This window comes from Labeo rohita, chromosome 8 (assembly GCF_022985175.1).
Source record: "Labeo rohita strain BAU-BD-2019 chromosome 8, IGBB_LRoh.1.0, whole genome shotgun sequence".
Taxonomy (NCBI): Eukaryota; Metazoa; Chordata; class Actinopteri; order Cypriniformes; family Cyprinidae; genus Labeo; species Labeo rohita.
In genome coordinates this window covers 14,774,677-14,790,957 of record NC_066876.1, presented here as the reverse complement: position 1 = coordinate 14,790,957, position 16,281 = coordinate 14,774,677, and the positions used below count along the sequence as shown (strand labels likewise).

General features: G+C 35.5%; 2 protein-coding genes across 3 annotated transcripts in view; one reads left to right on the top strand and one right to left on the bottom strand.

Annotated features, from left to right (window-relative positions):
- Window positions 1-1,852, top strand: part of hmcn2 (hemicentin 2) — a 94,950-nt gene extending 93,098 nt beyond the window's left edge. Inside the window, 3 exon segments of the mRNA XM_051117996.1 lie at window positions 202-321; window positions 443-569; window positions 763-1,852. Coding sequence (XP_050973953.1) covers window positions 202-321; window positions 443-569; window positions 763-1,138 — 623 coding nt within the window. The 3' untranslated portion in view covers window positions 1,139-1,852.
- Window positions 1,853-12,626: 10,774 nt separating this feature from the next.
- Window positions 12,627-16,281, bottom strand: zgc:194839 (glycosyltransferase family 92 protein). 2 transcript variants are annotated; one of them, XM_051118001.1, is made up of 2 exons: window positions 15,571-16,281; window positions 12,627-14,631 (listed from the first exon to the last, which is right to left on the bottom strand). In XM_051118001.1, exon 2 carries the CDS (start codon window positions 14,615-14,617, stop codon window positions 13,286-13,288), a length of 1,332 nt encoding a protein of 443 aa, XP_050973958.1. In that variant the 5' UTR covers window positions 14,618-14,631; window positions 15,571-16,281; the 3' UTR covers window positions 12,627-13,285. The 2 variants fall into 2 exon arrangements, with proteins under 2 accessions (XP_050973958.1, XP_050973959.1); XM_051118002.1 differs by having other exon boundaries at window positions 15,718-16,281.

Below are 16,281 nucleotides of genomic sequence, written 5' to 3'. Positions count from 1 at the left end.
AATAATAATAAAACACCCTCAAATCTTAAAAACTGGGAAACACCTTGGATGGAGACCATTATTTTATTTTATTATCTTTTATAATATTAATATGGATGGCCAGTCCATTCAGGTCCAAGGGCTTATTTTATTTTATTTTTTTCATGATGAAAGCAGGGAAACACCCTTGACCCTTATTTAATTTTTTTTCTTTTATAATAGATATCGATGAATGTGCCTTTAGAAAGCCTTGCCAACATGAGTGCAGAAACACAATAGGAAGCTACCAGTGCACTTGCCCGCCAGGATACCAATTATTATCCAATGGCCGAACATGCAAAGGTGAGTCATTAGCTCTTTCAAAAAAAAAAAACCTTTTATTACCTCAGATACACATTCTTGTTTATAAAGCCTAATTGTTTTTTTACGTGAAAAACAATCTGAAAATCTACTGTTCTTTTAGATATTGATGAATGCACTGTACAAGGTGTCCAGTGTGGACCAAACCAAATGTGCTTTAACACACGGGGGGGTTACCAGTGTCTTGACACACCCTGTCCCACCAGCTACCAAAGAGGACGCAGTCCAGGGTAAGATCTGTTTGTAATAAATGAAAGCCTCTGTAAAAGAAATTATTTTTTTATTACATTTATTACTATAATATTCTTAAAAAACCAGAACTGGAAACTGGAAAACTGGTCCAAAGGCGTGGTGTGACCGACATTCTTTGTCATGGACACTCTTACTGACCCATATACATTTGCTCTTTTGCTTTGACCCCAGCACCTGCTACAAACCTTGCACTTCCAGACTGGATTGTGGCTCCACAGGCTTCCCTGTGCTCCAATACAAGCTCCTCACTCTTCCTCTAGGCATACCTGCTCACCACAACGTGGCCCGTCTGTCAGCTTTCTCCGAATCGGGCGTTCTCCAAGACCACACATCCTTCACCATCCTGGAGCAAGGAGGAGAAAATGGAGTGAGACCATTCGGCATTAAGGACGAAGCAGGAAGAGGCATCATATTCACAGTAAAGCCTTTAGACTGGCCCGGCCTGGTGCGACTTCGGGTACAAGCCACTACGCTGTCAGACCAGGGGCGCATAACATACCAGAGTATCTTTATTATCTACATCTCCATATCCAAATACCCCTACTGAGCTTGCAAGACTGCAGAGGATGTACTGTTGCTTTAAAGGACACGAGAGAAGCATTGGTAAATGAACTCGATTCGCACCTATTTATGTGCCCTCTTGTGGAGCGGAATGTTAATGGATTAATGAATTATCATCAGGATAATAAATACGTTGCACCTTTTAATATTACTATTATTTGAAAATATTCTGCCTGGGTTCTTTTGTTTTTTTACTGTTTTGCGGTTATTTTTGCATTTTGTGGTAATAGTAATGGTCAGGATAACGTCTAGTCATTTCCCACTGACATTTCAACCAGGCTTCAGTTTCAGCATTACGTGATCACTAATTAATTTCTTACATTAAATCTGATTACTTTTATGTTTAGATATATTTACTTATATGTTGTATTAGTATATTCTTGTACATTAATGAGTGTACTCTTATATGTGAATAAGTGTGTGTGTGTGTATGAATTATTGCGAGTGTGTTTGATATGGTTTCGCTCTCTTTGCTCATCGGAACTCATTGAAACTGAAATGTAGATTATTATAAAATTCTTTTAAAAAATTATATTTTAGTAAACAGAGCCATCTTTTTGTCACTAAACATCATCCCCTTTTAATCCTTTCAAGAAATATGTCAGGATATCCATGAGAATCCTCTGATTTAGGATTTTAAAATGTTGGTGGCTTTCCCATCACTGTTTGATCCAGTTTATGGGTAAAAATAGCTGCAAAGAAATTCATAGCTAAGTACATATATTTATCAACAAATATTATTTAAACATATAGTTTTAGATGAAAGCGTTTCAAAAGAAACGATAATATACAGAAGTTAATGTACAAATACCGTTCAATCACAATCAAAACAAAGCAAGTAATACCTGAAACTGTCTCTAGTACTCCTAAAATGTTTATAAAGATTTAGATATTGCACGCTGACATTAGTCCCCAACGTCGGACAGACATTGTATTTTGTCCTGGAAAATTACTATTTAAAAAAAAAAAATGAAATTGTATTCTCCTTTAGCCAAGCCCAAAACAAATAATGCTAGTAGCAGAACTGACATAAATCGTAACTGGCCAGTTTCTGCTCCAAATGCGTGATTAGCAATCAGCTCTTTTGTTTTATTTCAGCCGATCTCTGTTCTGGTGCTGCTTTGTTTACTATGGCAACCATTCTGTATCACTTTTGTCCCACCTGCTGTCAGAGAGTGTGCTGTCGATCTGTTTTTGTTTCCTGCAGATATTTTTTATGCAGCATAATTTCACAGACCATTAGACCATTCTGTTTTTGCTTCAGATTTTGAAATTAGATCAGAAACTGTTCATGTATGTAGAAGCTTTCTTTGGATCGTAGGGCTGGATGATATGGCCGAAATTTATATCACAATATATTTGGCTATGATATAACTCCGATGTCGATATGAACAACATTTTTAAAAGCCTCAGAATTATTGCAAAGAACTCTCACAACAGATGTCTATACAAACGTCTGAAAAATGAATTTGCCAAGTCTCCTTCTGTAAAACCATGGTACAAAAAAAATGGTACAAACAAATTAATGTTCACCTTTTATTTGTATTTAGCCTTCAAATACAAATTTATTATCTGCCAGTAAGAGGCGCTTTTGGAGCGTCAGAAACATCAGTTTCCCCAGTAACGGCTGTACATAAAGCAGCGCTGCGCTCATGAACACTACTTTTTTAGATAAAATGAAAATGTCATTGAAACTTTTCTGAAGACAGTCTCTTCCCTTCAAAGATACATTCATTTAAAACACTCACGCCACGTTTAGATTTTTAAATGTGCTGCGCTCATGTTTATGCAATGAAGTCAATCAATGTATGAGAGACACTGGTAATTTATATTGAAATATCGAAAATCATATCACCGTTATTGAAAAAAATTATATTGTGAAATATATTGATACTGAATTATTGCCCAACCATGCAGTGGTTACCTCTAATTCTAAATGGTTCTAAAAAGTTTGCCCTATAATAGAGCAAAAAACATCATGTTCATGCAGTTTTCATTCTTTTAAGAAAAAATGAACAAATCGGAATTTGCTTGTAAAAAATCCGAATCGGCCATGAAAAAATCAAGATTGGTGCATCACTGACATTTGACAGTTTGAACACTGATATGTTTCCAACCTTCTATCTAAAGTTCAACTTTAAGAGAATTATTTCAGTAATTCAATAACTTGTTAACTAATGATTTTGATTATTGTCAAAAGTAGGCTACTAGTACTTCTGTACCATGTCAATATTGAAATTTTAAAAACGTAACAAGTACTGCAGTACTGGTAGTACCAAGACTCAATTCATACTTGCAGCTTCAGGCGGCTGCTTTCAAACACTTCCGTGAATATTTATATCACTTGAGCAGTGATATGCAATGGCCAATCAGAGTCGTTTAATTAGTCAGAATCCACTCATTTTTCATTTGACCCTTTTAAAGCAACACTTAACTGAAAATATTTGAAGGATACTTGCCAATATTTAAAAAATATTAGCATAAATAATGAACTAATTTAATTTATTTTTATTTTCAAATAGGTAAATAAAATAATTTAATATTTCCAATATATTTAGTTTATTTTGCTATGGTACTAAAATTGGTTCTGAAAATCATTTGTTGTAATATATAATTAAGAGCTGATATTAAAGAGCTTATTTTATAGTTAATTCATGGCTGTAAACATGTTTTTAAAGACGTCTCGAGAGAGGATTACTTTAGGGTATTCTCCTCTGTCTTTTATTCCCACCATAATTAAAATAAAAATGTCCTGAAAACGTCCTGGAAAATGATCACCGAAAAAGAGTGGGAACAGAGTGATTGTTGCAACCGATTAAAAACTAAAAGATCACGTTTGCTTGTGTGAACTCATCCGGGAGTGTTGACTTTTCACCAACTCCCAACTTTTGAGCCTGATCGACTGAAGTTATGGTTGCTTGCTCTTGTAAATGCCAGAGCACACTGACTGTGAACGCGCTCAGGACAGTTGGACATTCCGGTGGATCAGAGGTAAAAAATTATATAAATGCGATTCAGTTTCTTGCACAGACCAATTGTTTTGAACACCTCAATGTATCATCACAAGCCGCAGGGTTTAATTTGGGTTTGTCTGTGTATGTTTTTTTTTAAACTTTCAAAGCCGTGGATCCTATTGACTGCCATTATATGATTGACAGACTGCAACGGTTTGAGTTCTTAGTTTGTGTGATACTGAAGAAAAAAGTCACCAAACAAGTGTGCCAAATTTCATTATTTTCCTACTTACAGTTCATAGGGCTTCCATAGACCCCCTGTAGGGAGGAAGAAGAACAAAATGAAAATCAAAAGTCACAGTCATATATTAAACTACATACACTGTAAACATTTCCCTGTAAAAAAAACGGTAATCTACTGGCAGCTGTGGTTGCCAGCATTATATTGTAAAAATATAGTGTGCTACTGTTTTTGAAATTAACAGCAAAATGCCGTTTTGTCATCTACAGTATACAACTGTAATTTAGCAGCTTATATCTGTTAAATTACTACTCGTAACTCCATGATCTCAATTTTCAATGCATATTATACCCTGCATTTTCAATTTGACTGTATTACAAAAGAGAACAAAGTCAAGTTATGTTATGTTATTTTATTCTGATATAACACTAGATAAACTTTTACAATATTCCATAAAACAGGCATGCAAGTCTTTATTTGTTCATAAAATACAAAGGTACTCTCAAATCAGGCTTCAGTGAACACCAGCTAATGTTTTTATTTTTTGTTGTGTTTTTTTAAACAATTGTTTATAAAAGATATCAGATGAAATGACTGGTGTCTTCAATTAATCATACCTTTATGTTCCTTTTGGAGCTCAAAGGTTTGGTTCCCATTTGTCTTGCACTGTATGGGCAAACATTTCTCTATGACAATATCTTAATTTGTCCTCTAACAGAAAGTCCTACTGGTTTGAGACAGCATAAGCTTGAGTTAAGAATGAGATACTTCTGGACTGATGTTCTTCATCATCTTGGGTCTTCTTCTGCAGTTTTTCCAGTTATTTTAGACACCTCTTTTCTCCATGCAGTTTTGATCCTCTTTTCTGGATTTATTCCAATAAAGTATCTGAAAAATAAGAGGAGAAAAGCTTTAGAACATATTCTTGTGTATAATTTGTATTGGTCAAATTAAACTTTCTAACTAAAAACTAGTTGATAACCAAAAGGAGAAGTCCACTTCCAGAACAACAATTCCCAAATAATTTACTCACCCCCTTGTCATCCAAGATGTTCATGTCTTTCTGTCTTCAGTCGTGAAGAAATGATGGTTTTTGAGGAAAACATTTCAGGATTTTTCTCCATAGAATTTACTTCATTGGTGCCCTGATTGTGAACTTCCAAAATGTAGTTCAATGCAGCTTCAAAGGGCTCTAAATGATCCCAACCAAGGAAGAAGGGTCTTATCTAGTGAAACGATCTGTCATTTTTTTCAGAAAATAAAAATTTCTATACTTTTTAAGCACAAAAGCTTATGTAGCACAGGCTCTGGGATGCGCGTCCACGATGCTACGTACTACTGAATCATGTTGAAAGGTCACGCGGAACGTAGGCGGAACTAAGACCCAGTGTTTACAAAGCGAACACGGAAAGACTAAGAAAATGCAAGTATGTCAAACGCTGTCTACAAACAAAAAGGTACAACGATGTCAGACGATTCTGAAGTTGTAGGAGAAAATACGATTTTTTATAAATAAGAGTTTTTTGCCATACTCTACCTTTTTAAGCTGGAGTACACAGACGATGAGCTTAGATGGGAAGTGATGGGAAGTTCGGATCATTTTACCGACTCGGACCTTTGAGTCTCATTCAGGAAAATGAACAAATCTTTTTTCAAGTCATTTCAAGTCATGTGACAGCTTCATAAGATTAACCAATGTAGTGTGAGCCGGAAAGAGAATTGATTAGTTCATCTCTCGAGTCTTCGGGTTCGAGTCGTTCGTTCATCACGTTACAGTCTCATAAGATGAACGAACGACTAGAAAAACCCAAAGACTCAAAACAGGTGAACTAATTCCAGTACAGAATAGGATGTTGCGCATGCGCGACTGAACTAATCGCTCCCCGAGACGACTCGTTCTTTCTGAGTCACATTAAAGATTTGTTCAAACAAATCGTTCAAGAATGACCCATCACTAATTCGTAGCATCGTGGATACGCATCCCAGAGCCTGTGCTACACAAGCTTTCATGCTTAAAAAGTATACAAATTTTTATTTTTCGAAAACAAAAAATGGCAGATCGTTTCGCTAGATAAGAACCTTCATTCTCGGCTGGGATCATTTAGAGCACTTTGAAGCTGCATTTAAACTACATTTTGGAAGATCAAAATCAGGGCACCAATGAAGTCCACTATATGGAGAAAAAAAAATTCTGAAATGTTTTCCTCAAAAACCATAATTTCTTTACGATTAAAGACATGAACATCTTGGATGAACAGGGGGTGAGTAAAATATTTGTAAACTGTTGTTCTGGAAGTGGACTTCTCCTTTAACTGAAGTCTCAGAATGCACTGCACAAGTCATACATGCAGCATTTATAATAAATGGATTCTAGTATGAGGCAGATTAAGGTGGATCTTTTCCTGATAATAGAATCTAGTGTCAGTCTGAAGCGTGAGCTTTGTTTTAGTGAAACAAAATGCAGACATATACTTACCAAGAAGGATCAAGCTAGGAGTCACAGGCAGGTTTCTCAAGGTCAGAAGGAGTGGCAGACATCTATTAGTAAAGAAAACAATTTAAAATGGCTAACAGTATCTGCAAATGACAAAAAAAAAAAAAAAAAAAAAAAAAACAACTAATGTGCTACTTGTTGCAATATTCTACTGGAGCCAATAAAACTATTTTACTCAGAGTAGAATTCAAAACTGATAATTTTCCTATTTACTTACCCGTATGCTAATTTAAACTCTGATGACGCGATAGATGATATTTAATGGAGATGGGATGTCTGTTTGTCCCTACAATGCAAAAGAAAATGGGGACCAAACTTTAATACCAACAGATATACAGTAAATGGAGGATAAAGGTAATTAATCGCATGGTTTAGCCAGTTTTCTGGAGTGAATCATTTGTTTGGGTGAAAACAATTTTGCATTTTGCAATTCCAGTTTCTAATTTGTGGTTCTTTCATCTGATATTTTGATACCAGACAAAATTACTGATAATTAATTATACCTTTATGTTCCTTTTGGAGCTCGAAGGTTTGGTTCCCACTGGTCTTCCATATGGGCAAAACAGACATCAGTTCTCCACGACAATATCTTCATTTGTCCTCCAAGAGAAAGTCCTATAAGTTTAAGACAGCACAAGGTTGAGTAAATAATGAGATAATAATTTTTAGGTGAATTATTTCTTGAACAAACAATATAGGCAAACTTACATTTTCTTAAAGAATGAGTCATCTGCTTCTCTACAAAGTCAGCCTTTGAACTACAAGGATAAGGAAAACATAAATGTAAAGAATAGATGGCTTCTCTAGTTAACTAATTACAGACATCCCCCACAAAAATGAAAATAATGTTTAAAAATAAAATAAAACCCGACAGATTCTTTGTCCATCTGCTGCTATTTTTGCAATCGCTAGCAGCGTTTTGAGTACGTTCACAGTAATCATGCAAGAATTATGAATTTTGTTCATACACATGCATTTTTTGCTTAGATGAAGTTTGGGACATGTTTCAGTTACTTTCATCAAATTATGCTTTGCTGGCTCTTTATAATGTTAATATTTAGAAGTCTACTCGGTAAGATAAAACCAAAAGTGTGGTTGCAAATAACAGCAGCAGATAATAGCCGGTTTGACCCTCAGGCTAAAACTGTAACCACTAACAAGCAAAACATCATTCCACAGTCATTTTTTACTCAGATAAAATTTAAGACATGCAGGTTAGAGGGGAAAAAAGTTTCTTACCAGTTGTGTGTTGTATGATGCCAGTCTGTATAAAGGGCTGACACTCCTGTGGTAACTTGCTGATTAAAACACGGTCACGAATCCAATTTAAAGCCCAAAAGCTTAACTGGATGTTTAAACGTTAATTTTTAAAAGTAATAAGTACTTTAGAAATAAAACAATAACAGGCAGAGCTCCCAAATGACCTCGTGCAGATAAACCAAAATGTCGCGCTGTCTCTGCACATGTACATATGGTATTATGCTGTTAAACAACAGTGTTATTATATGAAAACAGCAATGTCTTTTGGTTCAAGTACACAAACTACCTGAACACCTTTTTAGGTGTGTATGAATATGAATAACTATTCAGTATCCTAATATCTTCACTGTGGCTGCTTCAGCATTAAATAATACATATCAATCAATAAAAATGCCTCTGTTTTGAGTGTATGTTTCAGGTTTGATCTCAGGTTAAGGCAAACTCTCAGTTACTCTCTTCACTTCTGGTTGTTAAATACATATTTTAACAGATTTTATTTTCAATTATAGTTTATTCACATTTTAAGCTACGTGAAAGTTTGCATATGCACATTTCAGTTCATAATGTGTTGTTGTGCATAAATGAGCTAATAAGGTTGAAAATGATATAGAGAGACACGAAACAGCAGGAAGCTCTATGATTCTAAGTGCCATATAACTCCTATGCTGTATTTCTGTGGTTGCAATTAGTTTGCATTAGATATGACTATCATGTTTTGAATGTCACTTGCAGTTTGCATAAACAAATGCAATCATAGGTTATGTTACCAGTATTTTACCAGTTTTTCTTGTATTTCTACCCTGGTCTGTATCACACAGTGCATTCATAAAAGAGAAGTCACTGACATGAAATCTTTATAAACATAAGCAAAAGGGGTCATAAACCTGTTTTGTATTTTATACTGTTCTCTGAGGTCCACTTACAATGTTATCTAGATTTTTACATTAAAATACATCATAATTTAGAAGTAATAGGCTATTTTCTGTCTTGTTTTGACCCCCCCATCAGAACTCTCTGTTTGAATAGGCTTGACTTATTGCAGGCTTGGAAGTAAACAACCACTTTGACTAACAGTTGTGTATGTTTGACAGCCTACATCTTTTATAGATGGATGCTGCTGTAATTTATGGTGCATTCAAGTCACATCTGAAATATAGTATATGAGCTCAAAACACATGAACGCAACCAAAGTCGTAAATAGAGGGTTTGCATTTTGGTCATGATTTGGTCAGTTATTTGGTCAGTTACCTGGTCGCTGCGTGTGGCTTGTAGTGTGAACGGGCCATATTGGAGATACTCAGATGTAAACAACAGCATGTGTTGCACGGTTAACGTACTTCTGAATTTGACCAACTTTCGGGAGCAACAGCCAATAGGAAAGAAGACGGTAGAGCTCATGTAATTGTTCTCACTACTGGTTGCCTTGACAGCGAATCAGGTTTCTTGCCGCTAAATTCAAACATTTTGGAGGCAAAAGACTAAATATAATATAAATATAAATTAAATCTGTACATACAAACAAAAACGAATGAGAAGCAGAGCCTACTTTTTTCCATTGTGTATGTTTATTTAAGGCTGAGTGGAGAAGGATCACGTGAGCTCTACCTTCTTCTTTCCTATTGGCTGTCGCTCCCGAAAGTCGCTCTTCATTTGCATAGAGTTGAGGGATTCTGAACTTTGTCGCATCGCTGGACACTCCATCCGGTCGCCAACGGTAGCTGTCGCTCTTGTCACCGGAAATCGCCAGCTCTCCATTGAAATAAATGGGATCGTGTCACTTTGTCGCTGCATGTGGCTTGTAGTGTGAGCGGGGCATGAACGGGGCTGCGAGTGAAGTATAAAGTCTATTACATTGACTGTATTGCAGGAAGCTGCCTCATCATTTCTGACTTATAACCAGTGTTGGGGAATAACTAGTTACATGTAACGGAATTACGTAATTTAATTACAAACTGAATGTAATTGTAATTAGTTACAGTTTGATTATGATTTCAAATCTGTATTTGACCTTAGAATGATCTCAAAGTAAAAAAGAGCTGTTAAGTCTGAATTTGTGGTGACTGTGCTTTAAATTAAATTATTACAGGGCTCTGTGGAATGCTTGATTCTGATTGGTCAGTCATGTTATTTCCCAATAACAACTGGTAAAAGCTAATAACACAGACTCATCTGAGCAACTTAAGTCGGTTGATAGTTTTTCTTGGTGAAAGCTTTGTGTTTGGTTAGCTAATAAAATATTAAGTCTCAATTCAATATTATGTGTACAATTTCTTAATTTTGTCAACCTGCTGCTTGCTAGCAACTGATTTCTTCATGGAAGCTTTGCATTCAAATATTTCAACTCAGATCAGTGTTTTGTGTCTAATTATTTGCTTTTGTGGCGAGCAGCTGTGTAATAAGTGGGATAATGCACATCCAGCCAGTTGTTATTGCAAAATAAAAACGTATATTATCCTCTACTTATTATAATCTTAAATCAAGTGATAAAGGATTTTAAATGTCTGACAGTAATCAGTCTTGAGTGCTACCGTAAGGTTAACTCTGCCTGGTTTAAATGTTTCAAAATGATTAACAGTTAAAAATATTAGAAATTTTGAAAAGTAGTCAAATGTAATGTTACATTACTTTAATAAAGTAATTGAAAGTTACACTACTTATTACATTTTAAATAGAGTAACTTGTAATCTGTAACCTATTATATTTCGAAAGTAACCTTCCCAACACTGCTTATAACAAACCGCGGCTCCTTGAAAAGTCTTAAAATGTCTTAAATAATGTTTTCCTAATAAAAGGCCTTAAAAAGCCTTAACATGGCTTAAATTTAGCTTCAATAGGTCTTAATATTTTTGGTCACATTACTGCTAAAATATCTTCAGTCTGATGGACCCGATGACTGTTTACAATCATTGGACAGACCGGAGAACTTTTCATTCTCAATAATAATAATAAATAGAGGTCGAGCTACAGCTAACCATCAGCCTTTGAGCTAGTTTAAAGTTTTTATTTCTTTTACTTGCCCGCCCTGACAAACAGTTTAAAGTGACCAAAAAAAAAACAGCAACAACAACAACCAGCGAAGCATCGAAACGCAAGAATGATTCCTAATGGATAGTGTATGTTTGGTATCAAGTTCACGCTGCCTGTCTCTTTGTGAGAGACTTCAAAATAAATGGGTGTGACAGCACGCATAAAAAACTCTGAAGAAACACACTGAGGTAAAAGTTCAAAATGTAGTTTATTTATAACATGATATAGTTTAGTAACATACCAAGAGAGCTATTTTGCTTATTCTCATGACTGCAAATTTTACATTGATTTTAGTTCAATGAACAAGTAGTCAAATAATTAAGCTACTTACATTTTAGACACAATATTTACTGTTTTATTCTGTTTCACCAATAAAAAAATGTGCCAAACAAGGATCACAGCAGAAGTATTGCACATTCTCCACACAACACTCTGTAGTGTTTTGTTACCATGTGATTCAGCCTTTTTTAAGAAATCAGTTGAATGAACGATTTAATGCTCACTCATTAAGTGACTTACCACCATCTACTGGTAGGTTAGTATGTTTAAAAGTATTCCTTAATAACTACTTTAAATAAAAATATGCAGATTTAAGTATGTAAAAGCTGATAGAACACTGATGAAAATATTGCTTCAGAATAAGTTGTTCACACTACCAAAAATCTTTTGTCAGGATATTTTGTGTGGAATATTGTCTCCTGATATGAAAAGTTCACTGTATATCGTAGTAATACATATCATATGACAGCAATGAAATTTAGTTTGCTTTTTACATTAAACACATTAAATATTACATATATGTTTGTAGTATAATGTGTACAGGTTTAGGTCTTAAATTCGTATAAGGTGGTATTAAAAAGGTCTTAAAAAGTCTTAAATGTCACTTCTTCAGACCCGTAGAAACCCTGAACAAAAAAACTGAACAAGGTCTAAAAGCTGCTAAGTGACAAGGTGTACAGTGAACAAGCTGAAAAACCCAGAGCTACGTGTTTATAGGCTGTTGACCCAAAAAACCATTGTTTAAGGACACAAAAGCAGAGCTCAACGTGTCAAACTACGCTAAGAACTATGCCCACTGGAGGTAAACCTAATAGAGACAGAGCAACATAATCTGAAAGCCACACCCAGTGGGGGGCGTGGAGTGTGGTGTTGTGGTGGACACTCCAACGCTCTCCATTGACTTTGTATTGCGGGAAGCTGCCTCCTTGTCATTTCTGACTTATAACAAAAAACAGAACAATGTCTAAAGGCTGCTATGTGACAAGGTGTACAGCAAACAAGCTAAAAAACCCAGAACTACGTTTTTTTATAAACTGTCAACCCAAAACCCTTAGATTGGGAGAATCCTGGGAAAAATTTTGTAGGGTTGATAGGCATGCATAAATCGGTGGACGGTGCTATAGGCAGTGATGTAGTTTGAATTGGTGGGCGGGGCTAAACAGGCAGCAATGTAGAAGCAGGCGTTGATCTTCTTCTTCTTAAGTCATAAAGTGGCACTTCCTCAACCTTTTGTTTTTGTTTTTAGACTAACAAAAAAGTTTTGAGTTCTGAAACTTAGAGGATGTTTTATAGTACAATGATCAAAGACCTAGTACAACTGTCAAAAGATAAAGGGAATTTTGATTTCTCAGTTTATGAACCACACAGAAAGACAAAACATTCTGGCATTGACAAAATTCTTTAATTTGATGTGTTTCAAGAATATTAACATATTTTCCTTCATCAACTCCATACAGTACACTGCAAATGCTTTTCTTACTTACATCTTTGTCTTGTTTCCAGTCAGAATATTCTAGACAAGTAAAAATGGTCTTGTTTTCAGAAAAACAATTAAGTGAGTTTTTGCCAATGGGGTAAGCAAAATACATTTTTGCAATTTATAACCATGCATATTATTGTATTACCATTTTTTTTTTTTTTACCAAATACTGTGATCTCTGCATAAAATATTGGCTTGACATCATTTGACAAATACTCATGCTTTCACATCTCAGTTACCAGTGTATTATTATTATTATTATTATTATTATTATTATTATTAATAATAATAATAATAATATGAACATCCTGTTTTTACAAAAATACAATTTTGGCTATACCATTTTGGCTGTATTTGCATATTTACATTAATACTATACAAACATGTCAACTGGAAACCTAAAGGAAACCAGAAAGTTTTAAAGTTTGGTCAATGTTCTGTATCAGTTCTTGCTCAAAGTCCCAAACTCTTTTGTCCACAGATAGTTGCTCTTTGGTAAGACGCCCCTGCAGTGGGACTCTCACATGTACAATCCTACATACATTAAACGGTACATGGAAACTGCCTCCAAAGTCTTTCAAAGTGGAATGTACTGAGGTTTGCTGCACCTTCCTTGGGTTGACAATCATCTTTGTGGGATTGTAAATGTTCTTTCGAGGAGGTTCTCGGTAGATGTGCTCCATGATATTGACACCGGGAATATTCTTCCATTCTGCACGTTTGAACTTCCCACTCTCCTCAAACTGTGTTTTAGGGAATATGTGGTTCTCTATGAGGAACACCCCTATATTGGGATGAGCAGACTGGAGGTCCTCCATAAGAGGTGGTAACTTGGCGTGTTTGTAAGGCATGATGATTTCATCAATGTCATTCAGGAGAACGTACTTGGATTGGTACATGTGCCTGTAAATGCACTCGTTGAGTGTTACTAACTGACCGTAATACTGAATGTCTCCTTTGTGCAGCTTGATGTTCCAGCCTCTTGACGGATTCAGAAACTTGTCGATAGGCCATGAAACGATCTCCAGCATCCCCTCTGTTTCATAATGTTTTAAGAGCTTTTCCAAGTCCGGTCCACAGCTAGTTTTATAGACGACCACATGCTGTACACCCAGAAGCTTGTACATCTCCATCGTTTGAGCAAACTGCAGTACATTGTTGTAGTCTCCAAAAAGGTTAGAGATGCAAATGGTGAAGTTAAACTTGAAAGTCTCTTGCACGACCTTATTTTTTATTGGCAGATATTCCATTTTGAGATCCGCTGAACCTTTCTCATTAGTTGTTATGAGGACATGAGTCGCATTTTGCATGTGTTCACCTTTACAAATCACATCTGAGGCACCATATGGGAATCTAAAGTGGTCGCTGTGTATCTGGACATCAGTGTGAACAGTTTTGCAGACTTGTTTGGCGCTGCAGTAAACACAGTACAGTGGCTGAAGACTGCTTCTGTTGATTATGCTGATGACTCGAATGACCCCGTCCAGTCTGTGGTCGATAAACGCAGACACCATAAAATGCTTTGAGCCTCTGATGGGCGTTATTGAATATGAAGCCTCTGGGATTTTTAACTTATTTTCTAATGGAGGAGCTTTTATTGGTGGAGGAGCTCTTTTTGTTGGAGGAGCTTGAATGTAATATGTAGGACTGTTAAGGTGCACAAAAACTAGCATGCCAATTATACTGATAATAAATAGTGAAAGAAGCACTTTAAATTTGCCTTTTTCCATCTGTCCTTTAGTTCCTGTGGAGTAAAGCAAAAAATGTCAAAAACGATCTAAAAAACTTAAATCATAAGCAACGGTATTTGCTAAATGATATTTGTTACAACATATATATATATATATATATATATATATATATGGGATCTTGGATTTCATTTGTTTTTTCATAGGTCAGCAAACTAGATTTTTGTTTAATTATAAATTAATCACACTTCCTGTTACAGTGCATTCCATCATTGTGGTTTTTGTAACTGTTGTACTTTTTGCAGGGCCAGTCACACCCGATGCTTTCATTATCTATTAGGTGATTTATTTACAAGTTTTATTTGTTAAAAACTTTGTTTAAAAAAATGAATAACAGATTTAACAGTTATTATCTATTATTATTAACCGCAAAATAGTCAACAGTCAAATCAAGTTATTGATGCAACCAGGAAGCAGGAAGCTTTTCTGTTATATGACCAGAAAAACATGAAGCAGAAAAGACCCCTCTATTCATGACTGTCAAAATCATTTAAATACCACAAGATCACATATTCTGATCTTTTTATAAAGGCACGTTTTGTTCAGGTCAGATAGAAGAAACTTAACAAAATCTAAATAATAATAATAAATATTTGTAAAGAATTATTGTTTATTCTCATTTTCCGATGAAGTATACATTTTAGAGTCTTTCTTTTTTATGTATATTATTTTAATTTTTTTAATGCACGAAACCAACATGAATACAAACAGTACATTTTAAAGTAGATTCTTTTAAAAGACCTCGCTAAGCCTCATTTTTAATAATCGTGTTCAACACATTTCATTACGCTGTAGACATTGTTTATTATGTTTTGCTTCATTTGACCGACCGAAGTCAACAAAATTCTTTCTGAATCATCACTGTTGCTGATCATATTCCCAAATGAAAACTTTGATAAAATAGATAAAGATAAATAGAAAAATTCTTTACTCACGACATAGATGCGTTGATATGTATATTCCGTACAGAGATTAAAAAACGACGCAGACACGCAAAATTCGGTAGAGCAAGATGGAAAAACAAACCGGTTTCTGTGTTTAAGATACACACGCAACTGAACACCTGTAGCACAATTACTCACAATTACTTAAGTCGTGTTTTGGAATGTATGCCTCCGGAAATCTGTGACACGACCATTTGATGTATCAACCCTTCAGTTCCTTACAGACTGAAAAATACCATCCACGATGCACATTAAAGCATTTCAGCAAAATTCGGTCAATACAATGGAATGCCTCGTTTAAAGTAGTTGTGACATTTAACACGTTACATATCGGCTGGAGTCCAAGTGTAGCTTCTAGTAAATGAGTCAGTGCAGCGCTGAACGGCAGTGCCTCCGTCTGACACTGCAGAATGAGATCTGTCCTGTTTGCATTTACAGAGGCGACAGTGCAGCCCTTCAGTGGTCACACTTGAAGCTGTGCCAGGTGCGAACACTTTGTTTATTTTCACTTCCAGGAAATAAGCAATCTTATTTTCTCACATTTAAGTTTTTGAGAGAGTATTTGCTCTCCGTCAGTCCACCTTTTGGACGACTAATAATTGATGACTTAATCGTTTGCTGAAAAAACAGCATATGCTGGTAGGTATGTTTTGATGCTGGTTTAAGCTGGTCCTTAGCGGGTCATGTTGCTGGGAATGCCAG